This window comes from Aquarana catesbeiana, linkage group LG01, assembly GCF_042186555.1.
Source record: "Aquarana catesbeiana isolate 2022-GZ linkage group LG01, ASM4218655v1, whole genome shotgun sequence".
Lineage (NCBI taxonomy): Eukaryota > Metazoa > Chordata > Amphibia > Anura > Ranidae > Aquarana > Aquarana catesbeiana.
The window spans coordinates 249,843,317-249,870,156 of NC_133324.1; the positions used below are offsets into that span (position 1 = coordinate 249,843,317).

At 43.0% G+C, this 26,840-nt stretch overlaps 1 protein-coding gene across 2 annotated transcripts in view; it reads right to left on the bottom strand.

The window, feature by feature from the left end:
* Positions 1-26,840, bottom strand: part of SCARB1 (scavenger receptor class B member 1) — a 164,073-nt gene that overhangs the window by 76,878 nt on the left and 60,355 nt on the right. For both annotated transcript variants that reach the window (XM_073627855.1, XM_073627845.1), the window contains exons 2-3: positions 2,756-2,916; positions 178-319 (exon numbers count right to left, since the gene is read on the bottom strand). In XM_073627855.1, coding sequence (XP_073483956.1) covers positions 178-319; positions 2,756-2,916 — 303 coding nt within the window. The remainder of the gene's footprint in view (positions 1-177; positions 320-2,755; positions 2,917-26,840) is intronic.

Sequence of the window (26,840 nt, forward strand, 5' to 3'; positions counted from 1 at the left end):
TCAGCTAAACCAAAAAACTAACAAACATTCTAGGTATAACAAGAACTACTAAATTGGCATCAGAATAACCAAAAGACCGCTTAATGTTGGCTTCTGATTCTGGTCCAAGATAGCATTCTTAAATATACAAATTTCAGTAACATTATAATGGCTTGGGAAAAAATTTAATAAAATTACCAGGACAAGAATGTTTGGAAATACAATGTGATCCTCTTCACTTCCCGTAGACATATCAGGTTCAAAATGCATAATCCGTGTCTCAACAAACGAGACAGTCCCATTATCATTAAAAGTTATGTTCGTTTTCTGTTTGCGTTCCCTATAAATAAAAAAAGTGAGATTACTCCTTGTATAACTAAACAAAAAAAAGTTTAGGTAGTATAAAACCCAGCAATAATAGCATCTGTACCTGAATTCATCAAAAATCTACTCAGCGACTGAAATCTTTTACTAAAAAAGTACTTTTAAATTTCTATAGGCTGAAAAACGCACACCTAGTAAATTCCATGAGCCAAAAACAATACAAAATGTGTTAAAGTTTGGGTAAAGTTGATTTTCAATAGTGTCCTGGTTGCATCTGCCACTTATTCTGTGCCTCTTAGTACTAATGATGCTAGTGTAGTGTAGAGATTTACCCACTGGGTACTGCAATCAAGGAAACAGCAGTAACCAGTGAGTAAATGTTTCCTCCTCCTCCTGGTCCCAGTGAAGGGTCGGTGGGTGTAATGTCACATATGGCGAGCCATCACATTTGGCTACCCGCTGGACTGACGCCACCATATGCGTTCCAACACTGTGGCAATCTGCGCTTACGCAGAATTTTGTGGCCACACCCCTGAGTCCAGGTTCAAGCCCCACCATCCAAGTGGACATAGAGTTAGATTATAATTATGCCGAGCGAAGCGAGGCCATGCCCGAAGCGTGGAGAGCAAACGAGGGGCCCTGTCGCAAAGTGGTCTTACAACAGTGTTGGAACGCATATGGTGTAGTCACACATGCACACTCCAACAGGTAGCAAAATGTGATTGGTAGCCGAATGGGACGTGACATGGGCATAAAAGTCAGTGGAGAAATAAGTTTCTATGTAGTCCTAAATGTTTAGGCATTAAGGAGGGAGAAAGGGGCTATGCTTGAAGTGGAAGTGCAGTTCCTACAAAGAAATGCAAACCAATGACCTCTTAAGGTCTATAAACCAGAACAGAGGAAAAAGCATAGTTGTAAAGGTGACCCCACAATTGCATCAGCACACAATGCTGTCAAAAATGGACAGCCAAAATGTGCAATACATTTATCCATCAAGTATATATGGTGAATTTTGACCTACACCAAACATACCAATGAGGCATCTATTCCTGCCATCTAGTAGTTATCCCTGGATATTAAAACAATCTTGTCTTGAATACAGAGAACTTTGCTTATGCAGCAATATCCTCATGCGAGTCATGCCTTTAGTCTTTATTGGCTCTATCATGGTAATTTGGATAGTGTGTTCATTAGACAACACATGTTTCTGTTTTAGAGTCTACGTATTTGGTTGTTACCTACAGCAGCTTATATGGAAAAGTGATGGCCATTATTGCCCGTGTCCACCTGCCAGACTTGTGTGGCATCTCCCAAACTGGCAAGAATGTAATGTGAGCAGATTTTGGAAAATATACAAACAATGAATGTATGAGTTTATATCAGTGTTGTTTACTAAACATTCTGAATCTCATACCCACTGTCCTGATGAAGCAACTACATTGTGAAACATGTTGGACATCTGGAGTTGTAGAAACCCACCTTTACATTTTTCACTTTTTATCAATGCATTTTGTGCGCAGAAGCCTCCCCCCCCCCAGCCCCCTTCTCTGCTCAGCGATGTCCACTAAAGTCTCTGCCATCCGAGACTCTCCCTTCCGATTGGCTGAAACAGCAGCAGCGCCATTGGCTCCCGCTGCGGTCAAAGTCAGCCAGCCAATCAGGAGAGAGGGGCAGGGCCAGGCTGCAGCTCCATGTCTGGACACAGGGAGCTGCGACTCGGTTCAGATGCCCCCATAACAAGCTACTTGCTGTGGGGGCACTCGACAGGAGGGAGGGGCCAGGAGCACAGAAGAGGGACCTGAGAAGGAGAATCCGGGCTGCTCTGTGCAAATCCACTGCACAGAGCAGGCAAGTATAACATGTTATATTAAAAAAAAGAAAAAAAAAAAAACCCACAACTTTACAATTACTTTTTTTATGACTCAAGTTTGTATCCTGTGCTGCGCCAATCAAGTCTGTAATTTGTAGGTGGTTAAGTAGGGGGATGGTTTCCGCTTTCCTTTGCTCTATGTTTGTTAGTTTTGGGATGTGTTTGAAAGCCTCCACCACGTTGTTTTGTTTTAAGAAGAATGATCAGAAAACCTTCCGTTTTGCTCAAAAATGCCAGTTATGCAAGGCTTAAAGGGCCCATCATTTAAGGTATGCTATGCGAGTAGAAATATATGTAATAAAAAGTAGGCGGGTTCCCAATTTGGCTGCAAAAGTAAAAACAAAAGTAAGGGGGTTAGCTCACCATTTCACAAAAAAAGGAAGAGGCAAACTCAATAACCTGCCCATCATTTTTTTTAACCACTTGTCTGCATGTAAACGTGCTGCAATTTCCATAAGCCTCAAGAATTTTGAATTTATATAGGATTATATACTGTACGCTGTGGCTTAAGTGGAAATCATGGGTCCAGTGGTCAATTTTTTTTTTTGTGAACGCTACCCTAGTATGTGAACCCTACTGCACCTGTAAACAAATGGTCCACGCTCCTCAACCCTGGGCTTTTCGCCCAAAAGGACTTCTTTATGGTTCACTACTTCAAAGATGTAGATGGACATGAAGAAGGGCACTGGAAGATCTCTCCACATTTCATAAGCAAACCCACTGCTTGGATCTATCCGGACATTCTGCAAAAATTAAAGATCAGACTTCCATTAAAGATGAATTGAAGGACAGAGGTGAAGAGTAGTAAAACAATACAAAAAAAAAAAAAAAAAGTGCATTCAGACTACTTTAAAAAAAGTGAAAATCTGTTTTTTTTTGTCATGGATTTGCTTCACAACTTTGTTCTGGTTTTCCTTCCCACAAGACATAGAATACAAGCCAGCATTTCTCTTGTGCAATAGGTTAGGTCACACAAGGCAGTGTTGAACCCAACAAAATATATTACAGCTAACCAGTCATGAGATGTGATGCAGGGTGGATAAAAATCAATGGGAAAAAAACAAACAAACACCACACTTTAAATTTAAAACCAGACTTTTAAAATCAAATTAATCTTAAACGCTTTGAATAAAAATGTATCTAAAAGATAGTTTCCTAATTAAGATACAATAATTTAGTTTATTCAGCATGAGATGGAGCTTGGTTATGTAGCATGAGGCTGTACATTCTGAAATATTTACGTTTTCGGTAAACTCATTCAATGAATCCAAGCTGAGATAACATGCTCTGCATCGAAGCATTCACACAATTTCACAGTAACCATGAGATAAAATAAAGTTCAGGAATATTCCTTTAGTCCATTGTTTTTTAAATCTATGTACACTACAAACTGTATGATTTTTTTTTTTTTTTTTTTTTTTTTAGAGAAATACATCTGTACCAGGCTCAAAGTGTGAGGAGGAAGGACAAGCAGTGAAAATTAAAGTGAAACCTAAGCAGCTTATAAACCTTGTGATCTTTCTGCACATAGCTTGAAGTGTTTTATTCCTCCCTTGAGGAGCAAAAAAAAAAAAAACAAAAAAAAACACACTGGCAGCAGATGCAAGACCCAGTTTGGGAATATTTTAAATGAAGTGCCTTTACCTATGGGTAAAGCAGTTGTGTGTGCAAAATGCAAGCAATGCAACAAAGATGCAAGGCCTAATGGCCCGAATGAAAATAATATCATGAGACGATGTGCTGTGATGCAAGGACCGTGTTTGAAGTTTTGGGGGGTTTTTCTCATGTGGACCCAGTTTAAGTTTGTTTTTTCGAAGATATTGTTTATGCACTTCAGTTAGTAAACATTGATGTTTAAGCAAATACAAGAATATGTAATAAGGTTATTGTTTTAATTGATTGAATAAAAGAATGAGTAGTTCAAACTATGTGTTATTAACCTAAAATCGGTCCTGATATTGTGGTTTTACTAACCTGACAGCTTATTCTAAATAGGAAACCTTCATTTTCTTTGCAAATAATAAAGATTCTAACTACCAGCAAGAATGAGTCCTTACATTTAAAGAGCACCTGTCATTTCAGATCCATTATGACAGCACCTGTTAGCGGGCATCCACTCACCTGCTGCCGCCACATCCCTCACCTTGTGTCACTGCCGCATCACCAGCCGTTCCATTAAAGTGAATGAGATGGTCAGTGAGTCAACAGCGGGTCAGAGGAGCCGCTATGGGACAGATAACAGGGTTGCGCTTTAAAAATTAGGATTTAAAGAGAGTTCATTTAAAATCAAGCCTTTTTACAAGTGATTTAAAGCAAATCCACCCTGATGTCATGGCAGCATTAGTTTTCTTTAGGCTTTCCCTTTATTTCACCTGATGATCCTGCCAGTAACACTTCGTCTTAGGGTATCTATTTTGGATAAAGTAGTAAAAACAGACCCCTTTGGACAGCAGCATTGTCAATCTGGGGAGAGGGTAGTGTTAGACTAAAAGTTTTAGGTGAACTTGCTAACAAAATTAAAGCCAAACACCAGCTAACATTTTATAAATCAGTTACAGCAAAACTTTTCCCCTCCTTTTAGGATAAAGGTTTTACATGAATTAATAAAAACTGATCAATGCAAACACCCCTGTCCCTGTTAAAGCAAAGCTCCACCTAAAAAGGGGAAATGCCGCTTATTTGCTGCTGCTACATTTAGCACTTTTTTGGGGGGGGCAGAGACCTGGTTTTGACGGGTACCCGCTCCCACTTCTGGCTGACTTCGCCATGGTGGACTCATCTGGAAGTTCGGCCCTCCTTCCTTCTCCAGCCAACTAGGCCATTCACAAAGTGTTTTTTACATCTTTTAAAGCACAACATGACACCGAGGAGGGAAAATGGCTAAAATCGGCCCCAATTCGGACATTTTCACGTAGGGGTGTACTCACTTTTGTTGCCAGCGGTTTAGACATTAATGGCTGTGTGTTGAGTGTACAGCTTGTATAACAGTGTAAACTTTCTGTCCCCTCAAAATAACTCAGTACTTTACATTGTAGCAAAGTGTCATTTCTTCAGTGTTGTCACATGAAAAGATATAATAAAATATTTACAAAAATGTGAGGGGTGTACTCACTTGTGAGATACTGTATATATTACACAACAAAAAGTTTTCATACCCCTTGACATTTTCCACATTTTGTCATGTTACAACCAAAAAATGTAAATGTATTTTATTGGGAATTTTTTGTGATAGACCAACACAAAGTGGCACATAAAATTGTGAAGTTGAAGGAAAAGGATAAATGGTTCTCATTTTTTTTTACAAATACGTTATACAAATACGTTACGTTATACAATTACAGCTGCAGGTCTTTTTGGGTCTCTACCAGCTTTGCAACTAGAGAATTCATTTTTTGCCCGTTCTTTGCAAAATAGCGCTGTCAGACTGCATGGAGAGCATCTGAATAGCAGTTTAAGTCTTGCCACAGATTCTCAAATGGATTTAGGACTTCGACTGGGCCATTCTAAAGCCTCGTACACACGGGTACGATTGTTGGCCAACCGAGAGAGTCTTATTTTTTGTCAAAAGGGCATGTGACAGGATCTTGTCTCGCATACCAACGGTACACAAATGTCGTGCAACAAACACGAATGTAGTGACGTACTACGAGGAATTTCAGCTCTTGAGCGCCACCCTTTGTGCCCCTTCTGCTAATTTCATGTTTTTGGTGAGCATTGATCCAGAGCATGCGTGTTTGTACCTTCGACTTGTGGGATATGATTTGTGTACTGACCATACGAAAAACTGACATCAAACCGTTGTCCGACGAAAATTTACTAGACTGCCATCCAACATTTGCCGGCCAAAAGTTAGACAATTGTCAAAATGAGCGTACTAACTGTAAGGTTTTAGGACAACAGTCAGTCAGACAATCCCCTGCCAACAATCGTACCGTATGTACGAGGCTTAACACATAAATACGCTGTAATGTAAACCAGTCCATTGCAGCTCTGGCTGTAGGTTTAGGTTTATTGTCCTGCTGGAAGGTGAACCTCCACCCCAATCTCAAGTCTTTTGCAGACTAACAGGTTTTCTTCCAAGATTGCCCTGTATTTGGCTCCATCCATCAACTCTGATCAGCTTCCTTGTCCCTGCTGAAGAAAAGCATCCCCACAACATGAAGATGCCACCACCATGTTTCATGGTGGGAATGGTGTGTTCAGGGTGATGTGCAGTGTTAGTTTACCACCACACAGTTTTGCTTTTAGGCCAAAAAGTTCAATTTTGGTCTCATTTGACCAGAGCGCCTTCTTCCACATGTTTGCTGGGTCCCCCACATGGCTTCTCACAAACTGCAAACAGGACTAGGGGCAAGAAGAAAGCAATCTCTTCCATAAACGCCAGATTTGTGGAGCGCAGAACTAATAGTAAGCATGTGTACAAATTCTCTCACCTGAGCTGTGGATCTCTTCAGGTCCTCCAGAATTAACATGGGCCTCTTGGCTTCTCTGAATAATGCTCTCCCTGCCTGGCCATTTCTTGGTAGGTTTTCAGCTGTGCCATACTCTTTCCATTTTCGGATGATTGATTGAACAGTGCTCCGTCAGATGTTCAAAGATTTCGTTTTTTTTATAACCCAACACAGTTTTAAAACTTCTCCACAACTTTATCCCTGACCTGTCTAGTATGTTCCTTGGTCTTCATGATGCTGTTTGTTCACTACAAAACAGCTGTATTTATACTGAGACTAAATTACACAGGTGGAATCTAATAATTAGGTGATTTCTGAAGGCAATTGGTTTCCTCTAGATTGTAGTTAGAGGCATCAGACTAAAGAGGGGCTGAAGACAAAATGCACGCCACACTTTTCAGATATTCGTAAAAAATGCTGAATCATTTTCCTTACACAATTATGTGCCACTTTGTGTTGGTCTATGACATAAAATCCGAATAAAAATTTATGTTTTTGGTTGTACCATGACAAAATGGGGAAAATGTCAGGGGGTACTTTTCCTAGGCACTGTATACCACATGTCTCTGCCAATGATACAATTCAAAGGGAACTTTAATTAATAATCAATTAGGAACAGCTATGACTGCAGGAAGACTTTTTTTTAGTGTCCATGCGCACAAGACAACGGGGGAAAAAAAAACAAAAAAAAAACCCCACACACACACACACACACACACACACACACACACAAGGACCTCTGGAAAAAAAAAAAAATTAAAAATTGGCTGAAAAAAATAAAATAAAAATGCTCATAATGGCTTGCATTGCACACGTTTAGGCTTATAAGTTTTTTCCCCAAAACATTTTATACCCAGTGTGCTTGAGGCCTTAAGCCAAGTGTTTAAAGAAAGAAAAATTCTGCAGATAACTAAAAAGAAAGTTGATACGTGTTGCATTCCCTAGAGCACTCTACTGTCAAGTGCAAGGATACATACATGTCACAAGGGAAAGCAAGCCCTGTGCCTTCAACACCATGGGGGATGGGAATGTTAACCTATTTCCTCTTGGAAAGGGGGGGGGGGGGCATATAGCCCTCATAGCAAATACATGATCGACACAGATACATTTAGGGTGACAGTTTTAGAATACCTGAAATACCATTCTACTAAATGTGATATACAAGCACCAGACGCTAGATTCCACCATTACAGAAAGGAAGTATAACTGCCACCCATCAACTGTTTCACACATGCCAGCGATTCACATTGTGCATAAGAAGTTGCTATGCCAAGTTTCAATTGTAATTCACTATACAGAAGACAAGCACTTCAGGCTTTCTGTAATCTACTCATTTGATAGCTACTAAGGACATTCAGTATCTATCACACCATTGCTACACCGCCTTTAGTGTATTTGGTTTTTCTCAAGCGCCACCTACTCACGCCATATCATTTTGGCTTGCCAGGGAAAAAAAAAAAAAAAAAAGCGTATGCAAGCCTGTGCTGAAAGCAAACCTATGCACAGTGAAAAATTTAAAAAAATAAATAAAAATGCTACTGCTGCCCTGCCCATCTGAAAATGCAGGCTAGCTTGTCCTAATGCTGACTGAGTTTTTCTCTCTCCACCCCCCCCCCCTTTAAAATAGACCATCAGTGACAGTAATGCAGGCGTTGCCCAGGCACTACAGCACAGCATTTTAAAAAAGGTTTTGTATTCAGATGCATTTAAAAAAGCTACCCACTGTGCTTACATTTCAGCGTTCAATGATACAGTACCCCATAGGGATAAAAACGCAACAAATGTCTTTAGAAAGATGACCTGTGCTTAAACTCCATATCCAGGTCTAGATTTTTTCCCCCTGCTGAAGAAAATAGGACCATGCCTTCTAAAGGTTTTTTGCGTTCCTCTGGATTAACAGTTTAAAAAGAGTAACTCCACTTTTGTTGAGAAAGAAAAAAAAACACACACACACACCCCACACCATTTCCCAAGGATTTTAACAAATCAGAGTTACCTTTTAAGGTTGTGCAGAAAATAAGCAAACAGAACAGAACGGAACTGCGTCTGGTGTGAACTAGCACTTAATGATACAATTCATATTAGGAATATGTGACTTCCCCCTCTATCTTGAGAAGAGCTCAGCTGCTTTCCTGCAGCTCCTGTCACTCCTCCACAGCACCAGAGAGATCTATAAAGATGGTGGGTTAAGCAACCTGTAACTCAAAAAAAGCAGCTGAGCCCCCGATTTAGAACTCGTGTCACTCTTGCAGACTAGAGATCTATAAAACACTTGTTGGTCAAGTAACCAATAGCTAAACTAAAACTACGTATGAGAGACACACACAGTAAAACCTTGGATTGCAAGCGCAACTCGTTCCAGAAGCGTGCTTGTAATCCAAAACACTCGTTATGAAATAATGAAAACTCAGGATTTGTTCCACAACCAATTTATTCATATAAAAATGACTTAACAGGGGTTGTTTGTTGAAAATTGGGTACTGTGGTATGTTCAGTTTTAATGTAAAAAAGTGGACTAATACTCACCATGTCAAAAACAATATCCAGTGTTATGCCCCGTACACGATCAGATTTTCCCGACAACAAAACCGTGGATTTTTTTCCTAAGGATGTTGGCTCAAAATTGTCTTGCATACACACGGTCACACAAATGTTGGCCAAAAATTCCGAACACGAGAACGCGGTGACGTACGACGAGCCAAGAAAAAGGAAGTTCAATAGCCAGTGCGGCTCCTGCTTGATTCTGAGCATGCGTGAACTTTTGTGCGATGGACTTGTGTACACACGATCGGACTTTCCAACAACAAGCTTTGTGGTCAGAAAATTTGAGAACCTGCTCTCAAACATGTGTGCGGAAATTCCGACAGCAAATGTTCGATGGAGCATACACACGGTCAGACTTTCCGAAAGCTCACATCGAACATTTCCGTCAGAAAATCAGACAGTGTGTACACGGCATTAGAGTTGTAAAGTCAGAAGGTTTCTCTTTATGTATTCTATGCATGACGATAAAAAGCCTTCTACATATAGCAGCCCCCTCTCACACTTACCTGCGGTCACCATCTGACCACGAATGTCTCAGCAATCCAAGATTCTCCTTCCCGATTGGCTGAGACACAGCAGTGGTGCCATAGCCAGCTAGCCAATCAGGGGAGAGGGGAAGGGGCCGGCTCAGGGCTCCTTTTCTGAATGGACACAGGGAGCTGTGACTCAGCTTGGGTGCCCCCATAGCAAGCTACTTGCCGTTGGGGCCAGGACCATAGAAGAGGGATGATCCAAGCTGTTGCTGTGCAAATCCACTGCAACAGAGCAGGCAAGTATCAAGTATAGTATAATTATATATATATATATATATATATATATATATATATATATATATATATATATATATATATATATATATATATATATATATATATATATATATATATATATATATATATATATATATATATATATATATATATTTCTCTCCTATAAAATAAAGAAAAAGCCTTTATAATCACTTTAAGGAGTCTGGTGCTCATCCACGTAAAGCTGCTGGTGTATACAGAATGTGGCTAGAGGTCCAGGGGCGCTGGTGGCCCCCAACGCTTCATGGAGAATTCTGAGACACTGGGGAACAGTTAACGTCACTTCCCGATGCTCCAAACATGTGCTATGCTGCCCCACCCGGCTGGGCACGTCCAAGTTCTCCAAAAAATGCTGGGAGCCACCAGCACCCCCGGACCTCTGGCCACATACTGTATGCACCAGTGGCTTTATGCAGATGAGCACCAGATGCCATAACGCTGGATATTGTTTAACATTGTGAGGGTCATTCCACTTTTTTTACATTAAAGTTGATCATACTACTCGTATAGCAAATCGCTCGTATAGCAAGTTAAAAAAAAATTCTAAAATTTATTAGAGTTGCACGATTCTTTTAATTAAAGCGGAGTTACGAAAAGTATAGCTGCTGACTTAATAATCAGACTATCACCTGTCCCACGGTTTAGCGATGCGGGCGCACGAAGCCTCGCTCCTCTCCGCAGCACCGGCATTCTAACTGGGCACCTGGCTGCAAGAGCCGCGCTGCATGCTGTGAATGGTCAGGCAATCTTCTGGGACCTGTAACGTGTCCCAGAAGATTGGAGGGAGGAGAGGTTATCTTCCTTGCGGTACCAGGGGAGAAAGTGGGAGCCTGTAAAAACTGGGTACCTGCTCCCCCCCCCCCCCACCAAAAAAAAAAAAAACAATCCATTGATATTAAATGGGAAGCAGTTTTCAGGAGTTTGGTTTTTTTTTTTTAAGCGTGAAAGGGGGGTCTAAGTGCACTGAATTGAGGAAATGCTGTGTTAAGATTACAGGGGGTGGGTGGAATCACAATCTCGATTCTTTAAACAATTAAGTTGTGCAGATATATACACATACAGTATCTCACAAGAGTGGAGTACACCCCTCGCATTTTTTTGTAATTTTATTATATCTTTTCATGTGACAACACTGAAGAAATGACACTTTGCTACAGTGTAAAGCTTGTATGAAAGTGTAAATTTGCTGTCCCCTCAAAAGAACTAACACAGCCATTAATGTCTAAAATCGCTGGCAACAAAAGTGAGTACACCCCTGATTGAAAATGTCCAAATTGGGCCTTAAGTGTCAATATTGTGTGGCCACCATTACTTTCCAGCACTGCCTCATACCTTAACTCTTGGGCATGGAGTTTTACAGGTTATCAATGGAGTCCTCTTACACGCCTCCATGACATCACGGAGCTGGTGGATGTTAGAGACCTTGCGCTCCACCACCTTCCATTTGAGGATGCCCCACAGATGCTCAATAGGGTTTAGGTATGGAGACATGCTTGGCCAGTCCATCACCTTTACCCTCAGCTTCTTTAGCAAGGCAGTTGTAGTCTTGGAGGCGTTTGGGGTTATCATGTTGAAATACTGCCCTGTGGCCCAGTCTCTGAAAGGGAAGGGGATCATGCTCTGCTTCAGTATGTCACAGACAGTGCACGTTGGCATTCATGGTTCCCTCAATGAACTGTAGCTCCTCAGTGGCAGCACTCATGCAGCCCAGACCATGACACTCCCACCACCATGCTTGACTGTAGGCAAGACACTTGTCTTTGTAAAGTGTATATAAATAATTATATGTGATCTTGCGCATAAACCTCAATACAGATCACTAATTAAGAGAAAGTGCTAATGATAGTAGTGATGAAAATATTTTTTTTTTTTATTATTTTTCATCACTACTATCATTAGCACTCTCTCTTAATTGGTGATCTGTATTAAGGTTTATGCGCAAGATCACATATAATTATTTATATACACTTTATATATTAGGTGATTAGTGATCACTGTTTGATTTTGCAGCATTTCTACTCTTATTCTATTTATTGGTTCATTTTTTCGTTCACTCTAATAGCGCAGAGGTCCTTTATCTAAATTCACACTTGTCTTTGTACCTGGTTGCTGCCACATATGCTTGACATCATCTGAACCAAATAAGCTTATCTTGGTCTCAGACCACAGGACATGGTTCCAGTAATCTATGTCCTTAGTTTGCTGAAGACAAGCAGACTGTTTGCGGGCTTTGTGCATCATCTTTAGCCCTCATGCACACAGACTGTTAAAAAAAACGTTATGAAAACGCCAGTATCTTTGCAGTGATTTTTTTTTTACTTTTTTCAGCTTTTTTTCAGCGTTTTTGCAATAGTGTTTTTTAGCGTTTTTCTGCGTTAGCGTTTGAGCGTTTTTTTTTTTTCCAATTTTTTTTTTTTTTTTCTTTTCAATAGATCAAAAACGCTAAAAAACGTTGGTGAATGACGTTTTTGAGCGTTTTTACAGCTGAAAAACGTCTTTCAGAACCCACTGGTCCTTGGTTTTTTTTACAGCTTAAAAACGCCTATGCCACTTGCAGCTCAAAAACGCCTAGGTGGGCATGAAGCCATAGACTAACATAGACAGGCCTTTTTAAGCTGCAAAAAAAGCTCAAAAAAGCAGCTGTAAAAACGTCCGTGTGCATGAGGACTTAGAAGAGGCTTCCTTCTGGAACAACAGCCATGCAGACCAATTTGATGCGGTGTATAGTCTGAGCACTGACTCCCCAACCCCTTCAACCCCTGCAGCAATGCTGGCCGCACTCATACGTCCATTTCCCAAAGACAATCTCTGGATATGACGCTGAGCACATGCACCCAATTTTTGTGCAACTATGGAGTGGAACCTGTCCTGTTAAACTGTTGTATAGTTTTGGCCACTGTGCTGCAGCTCAGTTTCAGGGTCTTGGCGATTTTCTTATAGCCAGGCCATCTTTATGTAGAGTAACAATTTTTTCAGATCCCTAGAGCGTTCTTTGCCATGTTGAACTTCCAGTGACTAGTATGAGAGATGAGCGATACCAAATTTAACACCTGCTCCCAAATCACACCTGAGACCCTGTAACACTAACAAGTCACATAAGGAGTAAAGAAAATGGTTAATTGGGCCCAATTTGGACATTCTTTTAAGCGCCTACTCCCTTTTGTTGCCAGCGGTTTAGACATTAATGGCTGTGTGTTGAGTTGTTTTAAGGGGACAGAAAATTCACACTGTTATACAAGCTGTACATTCACTACTTTACACTGAAGAAATTACACTTTGCTGCAGTGTAGTCACATGAAAAGGATATAAAATATTTACAAAAACGTGAGGGGTGTACTCACTTTTGTGAGATATTTTACATAACACACACACACACACACACACACACACACACACACACCACCCCCCTCCCCCAACAGGTTTGCCCAGCACCAGAACACAATACTAGCCAAGACTAGCAAACAAGACGCAAAGAGATTACAGGCGACTGCTGAATTTATCAGGTCAAAGAGGAAAAAAGACAAGCATCAGCAGTTTCTCTAACCAGAGTATAGTTGACTGAAGACCGCAGCAGAAAACCTGCACTCACACTACAATCACAGCAACAGCATAAAACAGCACAAAGGGATTTGAATTCTAATATTGGTCAGAGACAAAGAACACAAACTAATATGCAATAAGAACCATTAAAAAATTAGAACTTAAAAAAGGATAATAAAGTGCATAAATAAGTTACAGAACAGCTCAGTAAGCGATCCTGCCAGAAAACGTAGCCATTATTTTTTGCCCTTTGACAGGGTACAAACACCATAATGTCTATAAATTGGCCATCGGCATCATCATTCATGCGTCCACAAGGTTTGACAGAATGTGATAGCTATGGCAACACAAATTGATGCATTTACCACACTAAGCTTGATGAGACCAGGAATGGCTGGGGGGGTGACCAACTGGCAAAATCATTGCCCCTGTACATACCTCCACTGCATGAAACACCAGATGGGTTAAAGGAAAATCAGCCATCTGCAGCTTGGAGTAAAAAAAAAAAAAAAAAAAAAAAAAAAAAAGTGTGCGACTATTGCAGAGCCTTTAACACAACTCACTGGTATACAGAATATTCTGCATTTGTCCAACTAGTCGAAAACAGCAGTACAAAATAAATACAGACACTGGGAGGCACGGACACTCAAACTGTTTAAAGTGGTAGTAAACTGCTGCAGAATATAATAAAAAAATAAAACAAAACCCCACACATTATGAAATACTTGCCTTAGAATGAAGCCCTTCCAGTGGTGCCCGATCACCGCTGAGAGGGCTGACATCTTCCCCTGGCCTTTCTTCCCAGTTCACGGGCGCCAGCACGGTGAATGGCCGGAGCCATGATGAGGTCACTCCCGCACATGCACGCGGGAGCCCTCGGTTCCAGCAAGAATCTGAGGGTCCGACAGATCATACCTTGAGGAGCGTATGCGCCGTGACGTCAGCAGCTGCATGCAGGGTGAATATTTCCAGCGGCTGTATGCACGCAAAGGAGATATTCCGTTTACCTACAGGTAAGCCTATAAGTGGGCTGTACTACCGCTTTAATGCTGAATTCACACCTGAGCACTTTTTCCAGGCAGAAAGTCACACGTCATCACGGTTTTTACCACGTTTTCCACAGTTCAAAAGGCCAAATGTAAAAATCTGAAAAAAGCCTGTAATCTGCCTAAAAAGAAGCTCCTGTACTTTAAGCTTCAGGCATTTTGCATCAGGTGACAAAAACACTCAATATGAACAGGTGCCATTGAAAGTGAATGGGATTTTGCGTGAGGGTTTTCAGCCCGAAAAATGCCAAGGTGTGAATGCAGCCCAAGGGCTCATGCGCACTGCATCTCAAAGAAGCTGCTCTTACAGGCTTTTGAGCGCTCTGTTTTCTGCCTGGAAACTCCTCCACGTTAGCAAAGTGTCCATGCACACTATGGCTTTTTCAGGTGTCTACAGGCATATGCTCTTACAGGCAGAAAGAAAAAAAAAAAAAAAAAAAAAAAAAAAAAAAAAAAAAAAAAAGGGGAAGAGGAAGTAAAGCTTTTCAGTGCACATGACAGAACTTGGACTTAACCTTTCCATCTAAATGCGATTTGAAAAATATCCTTTGCAAGCAACTTTTTCTGTCAGCTGTTTATGAGCTGAATTAACCACTGTACAGAGTTAGGTTGGGGAGAAAAAAAAAAATGCAACACACACTTCCCTCTAAAAATTTAGAGTATCAAGTTATATTTGGTGCATTTAGAAACACCTCCAGCTTTGTTGAAACAGCTGGCCAGAACCAGTACTGGAAGGAGTCTACTCCACATTTTCACAACTCTTACTGTGAAGAAGCCTTTCTGTATGCAGAGGTTAAATCTCTTTTCCTCAAGAAGCAAAGAGTCCCCCCTTGTGCTCCAATGACCTGAAAGTGAACAACTACATCAAGTTCACTATATGGACCACTTGTGCATTTATACGTGTATCATACCTCCCCTTGACTGCCTATTTTAGAGGGAAAAAAAAAAAAAACAAACTCAGCTAATCTTTCCTCATAGCTGAGCTCCTCCATGCCGTTATCAGTTTGGTTTCCCTTCTCTCCACTTCTCCGACAGCTTTTGCGAATTGGTGCCCAAAACTGTACTGCATATTCCAGATGGTCTTACTAATGATTTGTACAGGAATTATATCGATCTGGTGTTTACCCCTTAATACAAGAAAAGATTTTGCTTGAGTAGCAAGGTCCCTGGCCTCCTTCAGTAGGAGAACCTCCAGGGCCAGAGATAGCTAAAATCCTTCTGTATGTGGTGGGTTGGAAGGCATAGTGGGTGTAATGCAAGGTAGAGTCATTAGGCGCCAAACACTTCTTGAATGCAAAGAGATTTTTATTTCTCCTTGAACAGAACTTTGAGAGAGAGGGTTAGGGCCAGGACACCCTTAGGTAGTTGCAACCTTAATTGGCAGACACACTTCTACAGGAGGACAGCCAAGCAGGGAAAGGCATCCAGAAAGAGGCCACATGTGCATGTGTAAGACTGTTGCCATAGGAGACAGAATTCCAACAGTTTCCAACAAAGTGTAACAGTTGTTTCATGTCAACTACAAAACACTTTTAGCTCTTCAACCCACTGAGCTCCCAGTCTCTCTCACTAGACTAGACGATTCACTGTCACCGAATCCCTTGAGCTCCTCCAACCTTCACTGAACCATCTTCCTCAAGCATCACCCCGCTTCTCTGCTGGGTCCCTAGCTTGGCACTCCAGATCCTCAAGCTTCACCCCACTGGCCTACTCTGTCCCTGGCTTGGCACATAAGGCTGCTCTGCCAGAGTCACCTCTGCTGGCTGGGTCCCTGCTGAAGTTTCCAGGTTATTCACCATCCTCAATTGAGAATTCTGCTCCAGTACTTGCTTCAGCTACTCACTGTGGTCTCTGGTAATCAGGTGGATGGTCCCATAGTGGCAACAGCTTCCCCCTCTACCCCCGACAGGCAGAACCGTTACTTCTGGTTGGACTTCAAGCCGCAATCATAACCCTACGCTGCTCTTGCTTCTGGATAGGCCCTCAGACTGCCTAGCAGCCAGATGTGCCTGGGATAGGCCCAAACTCTGGCCTAGCAGCCCAGGCAATACAACACACGCCCTCCCAGACATACACATACATACACACACACTCCCAGCAGGCCAAGGGATTTAAGAAAACCCCTGCCCATTGGCTGAGATACCTCATATACCCATAATCTGACCTTGCAGTGCCCTTGTCTTATCCAATGCCGGCATGTAGGATACAGGCCTGTTTTTAGCCCTCCCAAGTGCATAACTTTACATTCATCAACATTAAACCTCATTTGACACAGTTGCCCAAATATACAGTGCCTGGAGATTGGCTTGTAAATTGGAGACATCCTGTAAGGATGTTATTGCACAGCTTGGTTTCACACACACACACACACATAAATATACACATATATATCCCCCCCAACACTGAACTTTGGGGTACATCATTGATAAACTCGAACCATCCCTAGTGTGTGACTTATTAAAGTGGTAGTAAAACCACTGCAGAGGCTTCCATCTTCACCAGGTCTTCCTTCCAGGTGCGTGGGCTGTTGCGGCTTAAATGGCTGAGCCAAGATGACATAATGGGCACGGCACACAGTTCTGAAGGAATGTCATGGATATGCTGTGCCTTCAGAGCGCGTGTGCTGGTGAAGTCACCAGCTGCTGTTTATTAGAATAACTCCTAAACAGTAGATAGATAGATAGATAGATAGAAGATTTTTTTTTTCTTTTAAGTCTGAAAACTTTAATTTGACAGTTTCCCACACGAGGCTAATGTGTAAATGCTTGGACAATATCCAATTCCAAGTAAACTATATCCATAGCCACTCCTTTGAATGTCTTCTAGCAAAAACTCTTCTAAAGGGTACCCATTTCATTAAACTCAGCATCTTTCCAACTATAAAAAAAAAAAAAAAAAAAAAGTGTAAAAAGACTAAACCAACCATTCTGTAGTTGCTTGATAAAAGAAATCTCTTTTAGATATAAGCACCATATTAGATGTAACCACTTCCCACCCAAAGTACGTCATGGGCTTTGAGTGGGAATATCTGAATGATGCCTGCAGCTACAGACATCAGATATCTTTTTTCAGCCAGCGATTCCCTGCACCATAAGAACAAGGAACAAACATAGCGGCTGTTCAGCCGCTTGATTGTTCTTACAGGCAGTGGGAGGGGAAGTCGCACGACCCCCCCCATCCCACCACCCTCTGGTGCGTCTACCGGCTCATACGTGCGATCGGCAAGCCGGAGAAGGCACTTTAATGTACAGCAGTTGGGCTGCAGTATGGTGCATGACCAATGGAGATTTCAGATGAGGTGTGGTAAAATTAACATGTGCCTCTGACCTAGTGGAGAGCCCACGCTCATCTGCACAAAGTCTATAGTCTCTACAAAGTTAAATAAGGACTGGTTTTATTACTTGCCCATTTTAAATTTAGTAAGCAGTTTTGGCCCAGACAGAATTGTTGCATCATTGCAAGAATAAAAACAGAATTTAAGATTGAGAAGATTGCAAACATGGTCTACAATACTAAAAGATATCTGGCCAAGGGTAGAGGCCTTGTACCAGACATTTTTCGAAACTGCCACATGGTGTAACAAAAAACGCAAGATCTTAGGCATGCCAAGGATTGAGTAGACATCAGTTCTGTGGGCAGCTAAACTTAATGCCAAGGTTAAAATTCTTGCATAGCCTGGCAAAATTTAACCTGATAGAACATTTTAACCCAACTTGGTTTGTGTGTTCAGCCTTCAAATTAAAAAACTCAGCAAGGGTCCAATATATGAAAGCCAATGACTGGTCTGAAGAGGGTCTAATCTATGAAACTTAAAACACACACACACACACACACACACACACACACCTCTGTAGATAGAGCTCCAATTAAAGTGGTTGCTCTGACTAAAATGAATATACAATAACCTTGTAAAATAAATTTTAGAGCTAAAAAACCCCACGTACAAATTATACCTATTCATCTACAAGGTGGTATCAAAGTTGAGACCAGTCTTGTAAAATGCCAACAGAAGGCAGCACGCAGTCACAGGGAGTGCCAACCTTCAGAGTTCAGTGTTCCCAAATCATTGTCCTGTGTACATTGGGAGCTGTGCAACTGGTGCTATTCTGACCACATGCTTTACCACCTCTACCATTTCATCATGGACCGCAAGTTAGAACAAAATGTGAGTTTCTCACCAGGAAAAACATGATCTCACTTCCACACCCACCCTACTCCCCAGATTTTGCTCCTGCAGGCTTCACCCTCTTCCCAAAGATGAAGATGCAGCTCAAAGTTTGCCATTTTGACACCATTGTGGAGATCCAGCACAAATCGCAGAAGGTGCGTGACATGCTTAGAAAAGAAGGACTTCCAGGACACATTCTAGAAGAAGTGGCAGGAACGTTGTATTGCTGTGCAAGGGGACTATTTTGAAGGTGATGGTGTGTAAAAGTAGATAAAAGTACTTAAGTTGTAAACCGAGCTAGTCTCAAAACTTTGATACCACATCGTATCTATGACCAATACTCACTTTGTTTGACACAATTTTAAAAATAATTAACTCTAAAGTGCAAGTACATTAAGAGATTTAACTGGACATTTGATCATTAAAAATGGAAAGATTTACTTTTCATTCACAATAGGGTTTGATCCTAAAAAGGAGTTGTAAAGGCAAAAAGTTTCTCAATGCATTAAGGCTCAGTTCACACCTAAACGAGCTGTGGATCGCACAGCAATGCGTTCAGTCCCCGTTCTCCATGTCAGGGACGAATCTTTGCCTAAATTCGGCCCTGAAAGCGTTTCTGTGCAGTGCGCTCAGCAGCTGCCCTGGAGAGAAAGACAGAACGACAGGAAAGAAAGACAGAAAGACCAACCTCCCCAGCACCACCTAATTACTTACCTGAGCTCCATCACTCTCCAGCGATGTCCACAAGTGTCCAAGCCATCTGGGACACTCCTGATTGGAGGAGACAGCAGTGGCGCCATTGGCTCCCGCAGCTGTCAAAGTCAGTCAGTCAAGAGAGGGGGCAGGGCCAGGTCAGGGCTCAGTGTTTGAATGGATACATGAGCTGACTTGGCTCGGGTGCTCCCATAGAAAGCTGCTGGCTGAGGGGGCACTCGATAGGTGGGAGGGGCCAGGAGCAGTAAAGAGGGACCCAAGAAGGAGGATCCAGGGTGCTCTAAAAAAACCCAACTGCACATAGGAAGCAAGTATACGAAAAAAATCCTCAAGTTGGGACTTCCTGTTGATATGTAAATAAAAGCAGACTCACGGCTGAGGGCCAGGCAGAGATGCTGAGATGAGAACGTAAGAATGTGTGGATGTCCATTTACTGGGGGAATGGGGAACCAGAGGGGAGACATACGATCAAAAGGTAAAGATGCATTTATATCATTAAGACGGAAATGGGTGCTTATTAGCACAAGAGTGTAGTGGAATAGCCACGACAAGACCCCTTTCACACTGAAGGTGTTTGTCAAGTGCTTTAGTGCTAAAAATAGCACCTATAAAGCGCCTGAAAAATGCCTCATCTGCAGTCCCAGTGTGAAAGCCCGAGTGCTTTCACACTGGGACGGTGCACTTGCAGGACGTTAGAAAAAGTCCTGCAAGCAGCACCTTTGGGGCAGTTTGCAAGCGGTATAAACACTGCTCCTCCACCACGCCTGTCCACTGGAATTCAAGGGCAGCGGAACTACACAGGCGCTTTTAACCCCTTCTAGGGGGGTTAAAAGCGCACCACTCTTGCCCGAATAGTGGCGCCAAAGCACCGTTATAACGAGACGCACTTTACTGCTGCCACCACCCCCACCGTGAAAGGGCTCCAAGTGAAAAAAAAATAATAATAATAATTTATAAAACATGCCCCTTTCATGGAATATAAAAGTACACAACAGTTAATATTTAGAAAAATTGTGAAATTTAGATACTGACTGGGGAATTAAAATGCATGTTTTCTCAAGGCAATGTTCAAGAAAAACAAACTTAACGTTTACACACACACCTATAACTGTTCTTGTTTGTATACACAAGTAAATATACAAACTGCAACTTCTCTAGCTATAGACCAGGGGTAGGCAACCTTAAAGAGGTAGAGATCTACCTAAACATGAAATTTGAAATCAAAGATCACCAGGCGCAGTGTCTACTCCTCACACCCGATTTAAACCACTAATTGCGGGGGCGTGGCCAGCGCGGCATGTGAGCAGACGCTTTAGCACAGAGCTCCCGCACATTATCCTGACCTGATCCGGTTTCCAGCAGAGTAAAAACACCCGGCATCGCCCCAGGAATCTCGGGAACACCCACAGCACACCCTGACCATAACCCTATCAACATAGGAATTGGTGGTATGCAACATTGATTTACCCAGCCCTCACTACTGAATGAGAGCTCTGCTGGAAACGTAAATTGATTTAAAGTTCAACAAAATGCGAGTTCGGAACTGTGTTTATGTAACTTGCTATACTGTTCCTCACTTATGTCCTTATCACTGCGCCAAGTGGTTAAGTGGACAGTCTGGGACCTGTTGTCCCCAATTCAAAAGTTGTTCTGGTCATCTCAGTGCAGGGGCGTACAGGTGGAACGGGATCTGTACATAACCGGCCTTGCCCTGTTATACCACACTGCAGCAGTTTAGAGCACCGTTGTGCTTGTTGAGCCACTATTCTTGGTTTTGTTCTCGCAGAGCACTAGAGAGGTTTTGCTATGACTACATCGAAGTAACCCTTACGATCAATACATGGTCAGGGCCATCATTGGACTACCGGCACATGTCTGAAACATCAGGGAAAAGATGCTTCCTTAAAGCAGGGGTTCACCCACACCGCCAAAAAAAAAAAAAATAAAAGCCAGCAGCTACAAATACTGCAGCTGCTGACTTTTAATACATGGCCACTTACCTGTCCCAGGGTCCAGCGATGTCGGCAGGGGACGCTGAGAACCCGCTCGGTTCTCGGCAGCTGCCGCCGCCATCCTAGGTGAGGGAATCAGGAAGTGAAGCGTTGCGGCTTCACTTCCCGGTTCCTTACTGCGCATGCGCGAGTCGCGCTGCACGTCCCTAGTGGTCCCCGCTCTCTCCTGGGAGCTGTGTGTTCCCAGCAGACAGCGCGGTCGGGACGGGAAGAGGCATAGACTCCCATGGGAGTCTATGCCGGAAGTGGGTGCAAATACCTGTCTTAGACAGGTATCTGCACCCCCCTCCCCCCTGAATGGTGCCAAATGTGACACCGGAGGGGGGGAGGGTTCCGAAAAGCGGAAGTTCCATTTTTGTGTGGAACTCCGCTTTAATTACCCTACATTGTACCAAATACTTTTAAGATGACGGCGGTATCAATAATTTCCTGGAACATCAGGGGGCTGAATGACCCTCTAAAAAACGCACCATGGTGTCATCTTTGCTACATAAATATCTTCCTGCAATCTGTGCCTTACAAGAGACACATCTCACAACTGATTCTGTAACTTGTTTGGGCTTCTGGTGGGTGGGGAAGGCATACTACTCCACTCACACCTCGTTCTCCAGAGGTGAGAGCATACTGGTACATAGTTCTCTAGACTATGAGGAAGGTGACTCGGTGACTGATGCTGAGGGAAGGTATATTTTCTTACCATGTCGCTTATATACCCTTAAATGTATTCTTGCTTTTGTTTATATACCTCCACCCTATGATAACCAGACCCTTAGAGCACTGTTGGAATTTTAAATCCACTACATGTCTTGAGAGATTTTAAAAATTGTTAGACTGACCCTATTTAAGGCAAACATCCACCAGTCACGAATAGAAGGGGGACAAAATGCACTGCCCAAAAAAAAAAAAAAAATTATGGATGAGGTGGGTTGGAAGGATCCGTGGAGAGCAAAACACCCAGGGTTGAAGCGGTTTAAGCTTTTCTAAGAGTCACTCCTCATTGTCATGCATAGACCTGTGTATATGTTCACATGCAGCAGAACGATGTATTTCGGAGGTTAAATACGCCCCCCCCCCCCCCCCCCCCGAAGTGTGTCGGATCATTCCCCACTGGTGGTGCAGCTGGAGGTACGCTTGCCATCAGATCTGGCTAGAGCTCCATGGAAGTTAAATGCCTTCTGGCTCCATCTCTTCCCCTCACACGAGCAAATTGTGACACAAATTATAGATTTCTGGCGTAACCATCATACAGGGGAGGTAAATACCAAGATTACTTGGGAATCTTTTAAAGGCGATGCTAAGAGGAATCCTTATTAGAGAGATTCAAGCGATTAAACGTAACACTAATGCTCAGAGGGGGGACGTGGAAAGATTGGCAGATGACTCCGAGAAAGCCTTTGTTGAGAGCCCCACGGACAGTATGAGAGAAGCATGGTTGGCCACTCAGGCAGCCCTGAACCGCATGACTGCCTCAGCGGCAGAGAACAAGAGATTTTTCAACAGGTCAGCCTTCTACGAGGAGGGGAACACACAGGTCGCCTCCTAGCCAAAATTTCTCATGCCCAACAATTGTCCCCTTCTATTGGGGCGTTGCACACAGGCACTGGACAAGTTACTAAGGTGGACATTATCTGAGAGGGTGAGTTAGTGGATTACTACTTCTCCCTATACAAATCCAAACAGAACTATACGACAGACTCCTTCAACCAGTATCTGAATACTGTACAACTCCCCCGCATGTCCTCTAGGAAGCAATTGGATGCTCCCTTAACTTTAAAGGAACAACAGTTGGCAACCGGTTCGTTCCCCAATTCCAAGCAATATGCAAAGTGTATACTATCTAGACTGCTGAAAGCGTTTAATGAGGCTAGGAAGAAGGGGGAGCTTCCCCGATCTATGTCTAGGGCCACAATTGTGCTAATACTGAAGCCACACAAGGATCCCCTCGACCCCGGTCCATATTGCCCCATTTCCCTTTTGCGAAACGACGTAAAGATTTTGGCGAAATTCCTGGCATTACTTCTTAAAGTAATTTCCTCAATTATCCATTCAGATCAATCCGGATTTATGCCCCAAAAAGCGACAGCCATTAATTTGCAACGACTTTTCCTCAATATCCAATCACCAGCGGATAATTGCAGGGACCGAGCACTGCTGTCCCTTGATGCCCACAAGGCTTTTGATAGCATTGAATGAGACCATCTCTGGGCATTCATGTGCAAATTTGGGTTTGGAGATGGATTTCTCTCATGGGTTCAGCTGCTATACTGTACACCGATTGCACACAGAGAGGGAGGCCAAATATCCCAGAGTTTTAAACTACACAGGAGGTACGAGACAGGGCTGCCCCGTCCCCTCTGTTTGCCCTGGCCATAGAGCCTCTGGCTGCTTTGGTCCGTTCCAATACTTCTATACAGGGATTTAGGTATGGGGGAACTCCATGAAAAAATTACGATGTATGCTGACGATACAGTGCTGTTCCTCAGTGATATGTCTGCTTCCCTACGAGAGGCAATGATGGCGTTACGGGAGTTTGGGGAATACTCCATTCTAGTCATAAATTGGACTAAATCCTCTTATGTTGCTGGATGTGACGCCCGACCCCTCAGTGTGGACCATACAGGACATTCTACTTTCAGGTTCTTTTCGATACCTGGGTATACAGATAACCCCCCACCCGCTAGATTATGTTGGACTTAATTTAACCCTTTTGCTCAATCGATGTTGAGAGAGTGTTAAAGTATGGAGCAGACTTAACGGGACGTGTAAACCTTTTTAAAATGATTATGATGCCACAGTTGCGCTATGTGCTACATAACACCAAAATGGTCATTCCCTTGAAAAAGTTCCGTATTAGAAACTCAAATTTTTAGGTCGCTGCTTTGGCAATCCAAATCAGCTAGAATAAAACTGGAGCAGCTACAGCGCCCGAAAGAGGCTGGAGGACTGGCGTTGCCTAATCCCTGGATATATTTGGCTTCACAGTTACAAAGCGAGGGCAGTGCGCCCCCAGCAGGAACGGCACCTGAATTTATTAGACTCTTCTCCCAAACTACTCAGCTTTACAACAGGGTCGGGAGTGGCAGACGGTCTGGAGGCCCTGCACTTCAGTAAGTCTAACAGAATCTACCCTACCTATGCACTTATGCAGAAAAATTAGAATAAGGCAAGAACAATGCAAGGGGTACAGGGGATTCGTCTGGAAATACTACTTCCCGGAACTAGCAAAATTACCCTATGGCACAAAGTGGTTACAGTTTGGCATCTCCCATCTGACCCATATTTTATTACATGCAACTTCAGCATGCAATCAGGGCTCAGGGAGATGGGGGGGGGGGGGGGGGGGGGGACACAATGGTCCTTGGATTCCCCCATCTTCAGCTACTTGTTTGGAGGTCACCACCTATAAAGCATTTATCTCCTGCAGCCATGCTCCTCGGCCTCTTCCATGGTGACGCCCCTCTTAAGGCAGTGTCGCGGTGGGAACAGGATGTTTGTGCTTTTGACGAGGAGTAGTGGGAGGAGGCCCTACAGGCTGTTCCCCAGTGTTCCTTGAATGTAGCTCAGCGCTTGTCACAGCTATATATTCTCCTAAGGGTTCACTATACGCCAGCTAGACTGGCTCACATGGGGGTGAGATCGGATGCAGTTTGCACTAGATGCAGCAGAGACCATGGAGATTTGATACATCTCCTCTGGAGATGCCCGAAGCTCCATCTATATTGGACACAGGTCCTGGACACCATTACTAGGGTCTTCAAGACTAAGATCCCTGCTGACCCTAAACACTGTCTACTGGGTATACTAGATGCACTCCCATTGGAAGACACTCCCAGACAGGCTGTGGCGAGGGCCCTTTTCCAGGCTCGGAAATTAATCCTGAGACATTGGAAATCCACAGAACCCCCTACACTGCAGGAGTGGATTGCCCAAACGGGTGATACTATCCGATTATAAAAGCGTATCAGCACAGGGGTAAGAGAAGCAAATTTGACAGATTATGGGCCCCATGGCTGGATGTTCCCGGACTAGCCCAACTAGATTTGGTGTATGACGACTGTTCTAATACTTGCCATTGTGTTTATTTCGCCATTCGAATGTAGAAGAAAAAACGAATATTCATTTGCTTGCAATGGAGAGCGGGTTGACATTTTGTTGTCACACTGATCTGTATAATATGCTGATGTTATATATGTTGTAATCGGCAGTTCATATATACCCGTTTTGCTCTGAACCATGTATGTACATGTACTTTCTGTGCTCAAAAATTATTATTTTTTTTTTCAAACAAACTCTAATTGCCATACTATTGTGTCGCAATCACGTGCATTGCACGGCAATTAGGGGTTTAAATCAGGTGGTGAGGCGTCAACATATCACCTCCTCACCACCTGTCCAACACTTGGAGCACTTTTCAGGGGAGCAGCAGTGCCTACTGCACTTATGAATGAGCCCTTAGTTGCATTCGGCAGCAGGGCCCTTAGGGCTTGTGGGTAAACCACAGCACATCACTGAAAGCAGCCCTATACTATTATGCCCAGTGTATGGTCTCACAATAGCCTAAAGATCTCATCTTTCCTGCTGCTGACACCACTCTGGAGACCACTAGCCAGGATAAGGTGTGGAGAGTGCAGTTGGTATCACTCCACATGAGACAGGAGCCAGCACTACAGAGGAGGCTTCGGCTTATAAGGGCTTAGCCACTGTACTACAGCTCTAACTTTGCAAGTAGACCCCCTGCATTGCACTCTAGTTTGATGCTCTTGGATGACAGGTCAGCAAGCCTGGACCGCGATCTACTGGTTGCTGACCCCTGCTATAGAGCTTATAGAAGATTTAAAGTGGTTGTAAAATCTTACAGACCACTTTTTGCTACAGGCAAGCCTATAAGGCTTACCTGTAGCTACCCAGGATATTTCCTAAACCTACACGGTTTAGGAGATATCCCCTGTATTTGCCAACATAATCGGCACATGCAAACTGAAGCAATGGCACATACGTGCTGTTTGCTTCAGTGAGTGTGCTGTTACCGGCAGCTCTCATGTGCATGTGTGGGAGTGACGTCATCGTGGCTTCGGCCAATCACAGCGATAACCGGAAGTAACCCCCGGGAGTGATGTCGCCGGCCAGTGCTGTGTACAGGCACCGCAGCGAGGGCTTCGATCTCAGGTGAGTATTACATAATGAGCCAGTATGCTTTGCATACTGGCTCATTATGCCTTAGTCTTGCAGGCGTTAATCTTTTTTTCAAAGTGGGTTTACAACCACTTAAAAAAAAAAAAAAAAAAAAAAACTTAACCTTTTAGGTTACACCTGAATTTAAGGTACAAGATAGTGCCAAGCACTAACTTTTCTAATCTAAGCAAAGTAAACAGACTTGATCTTG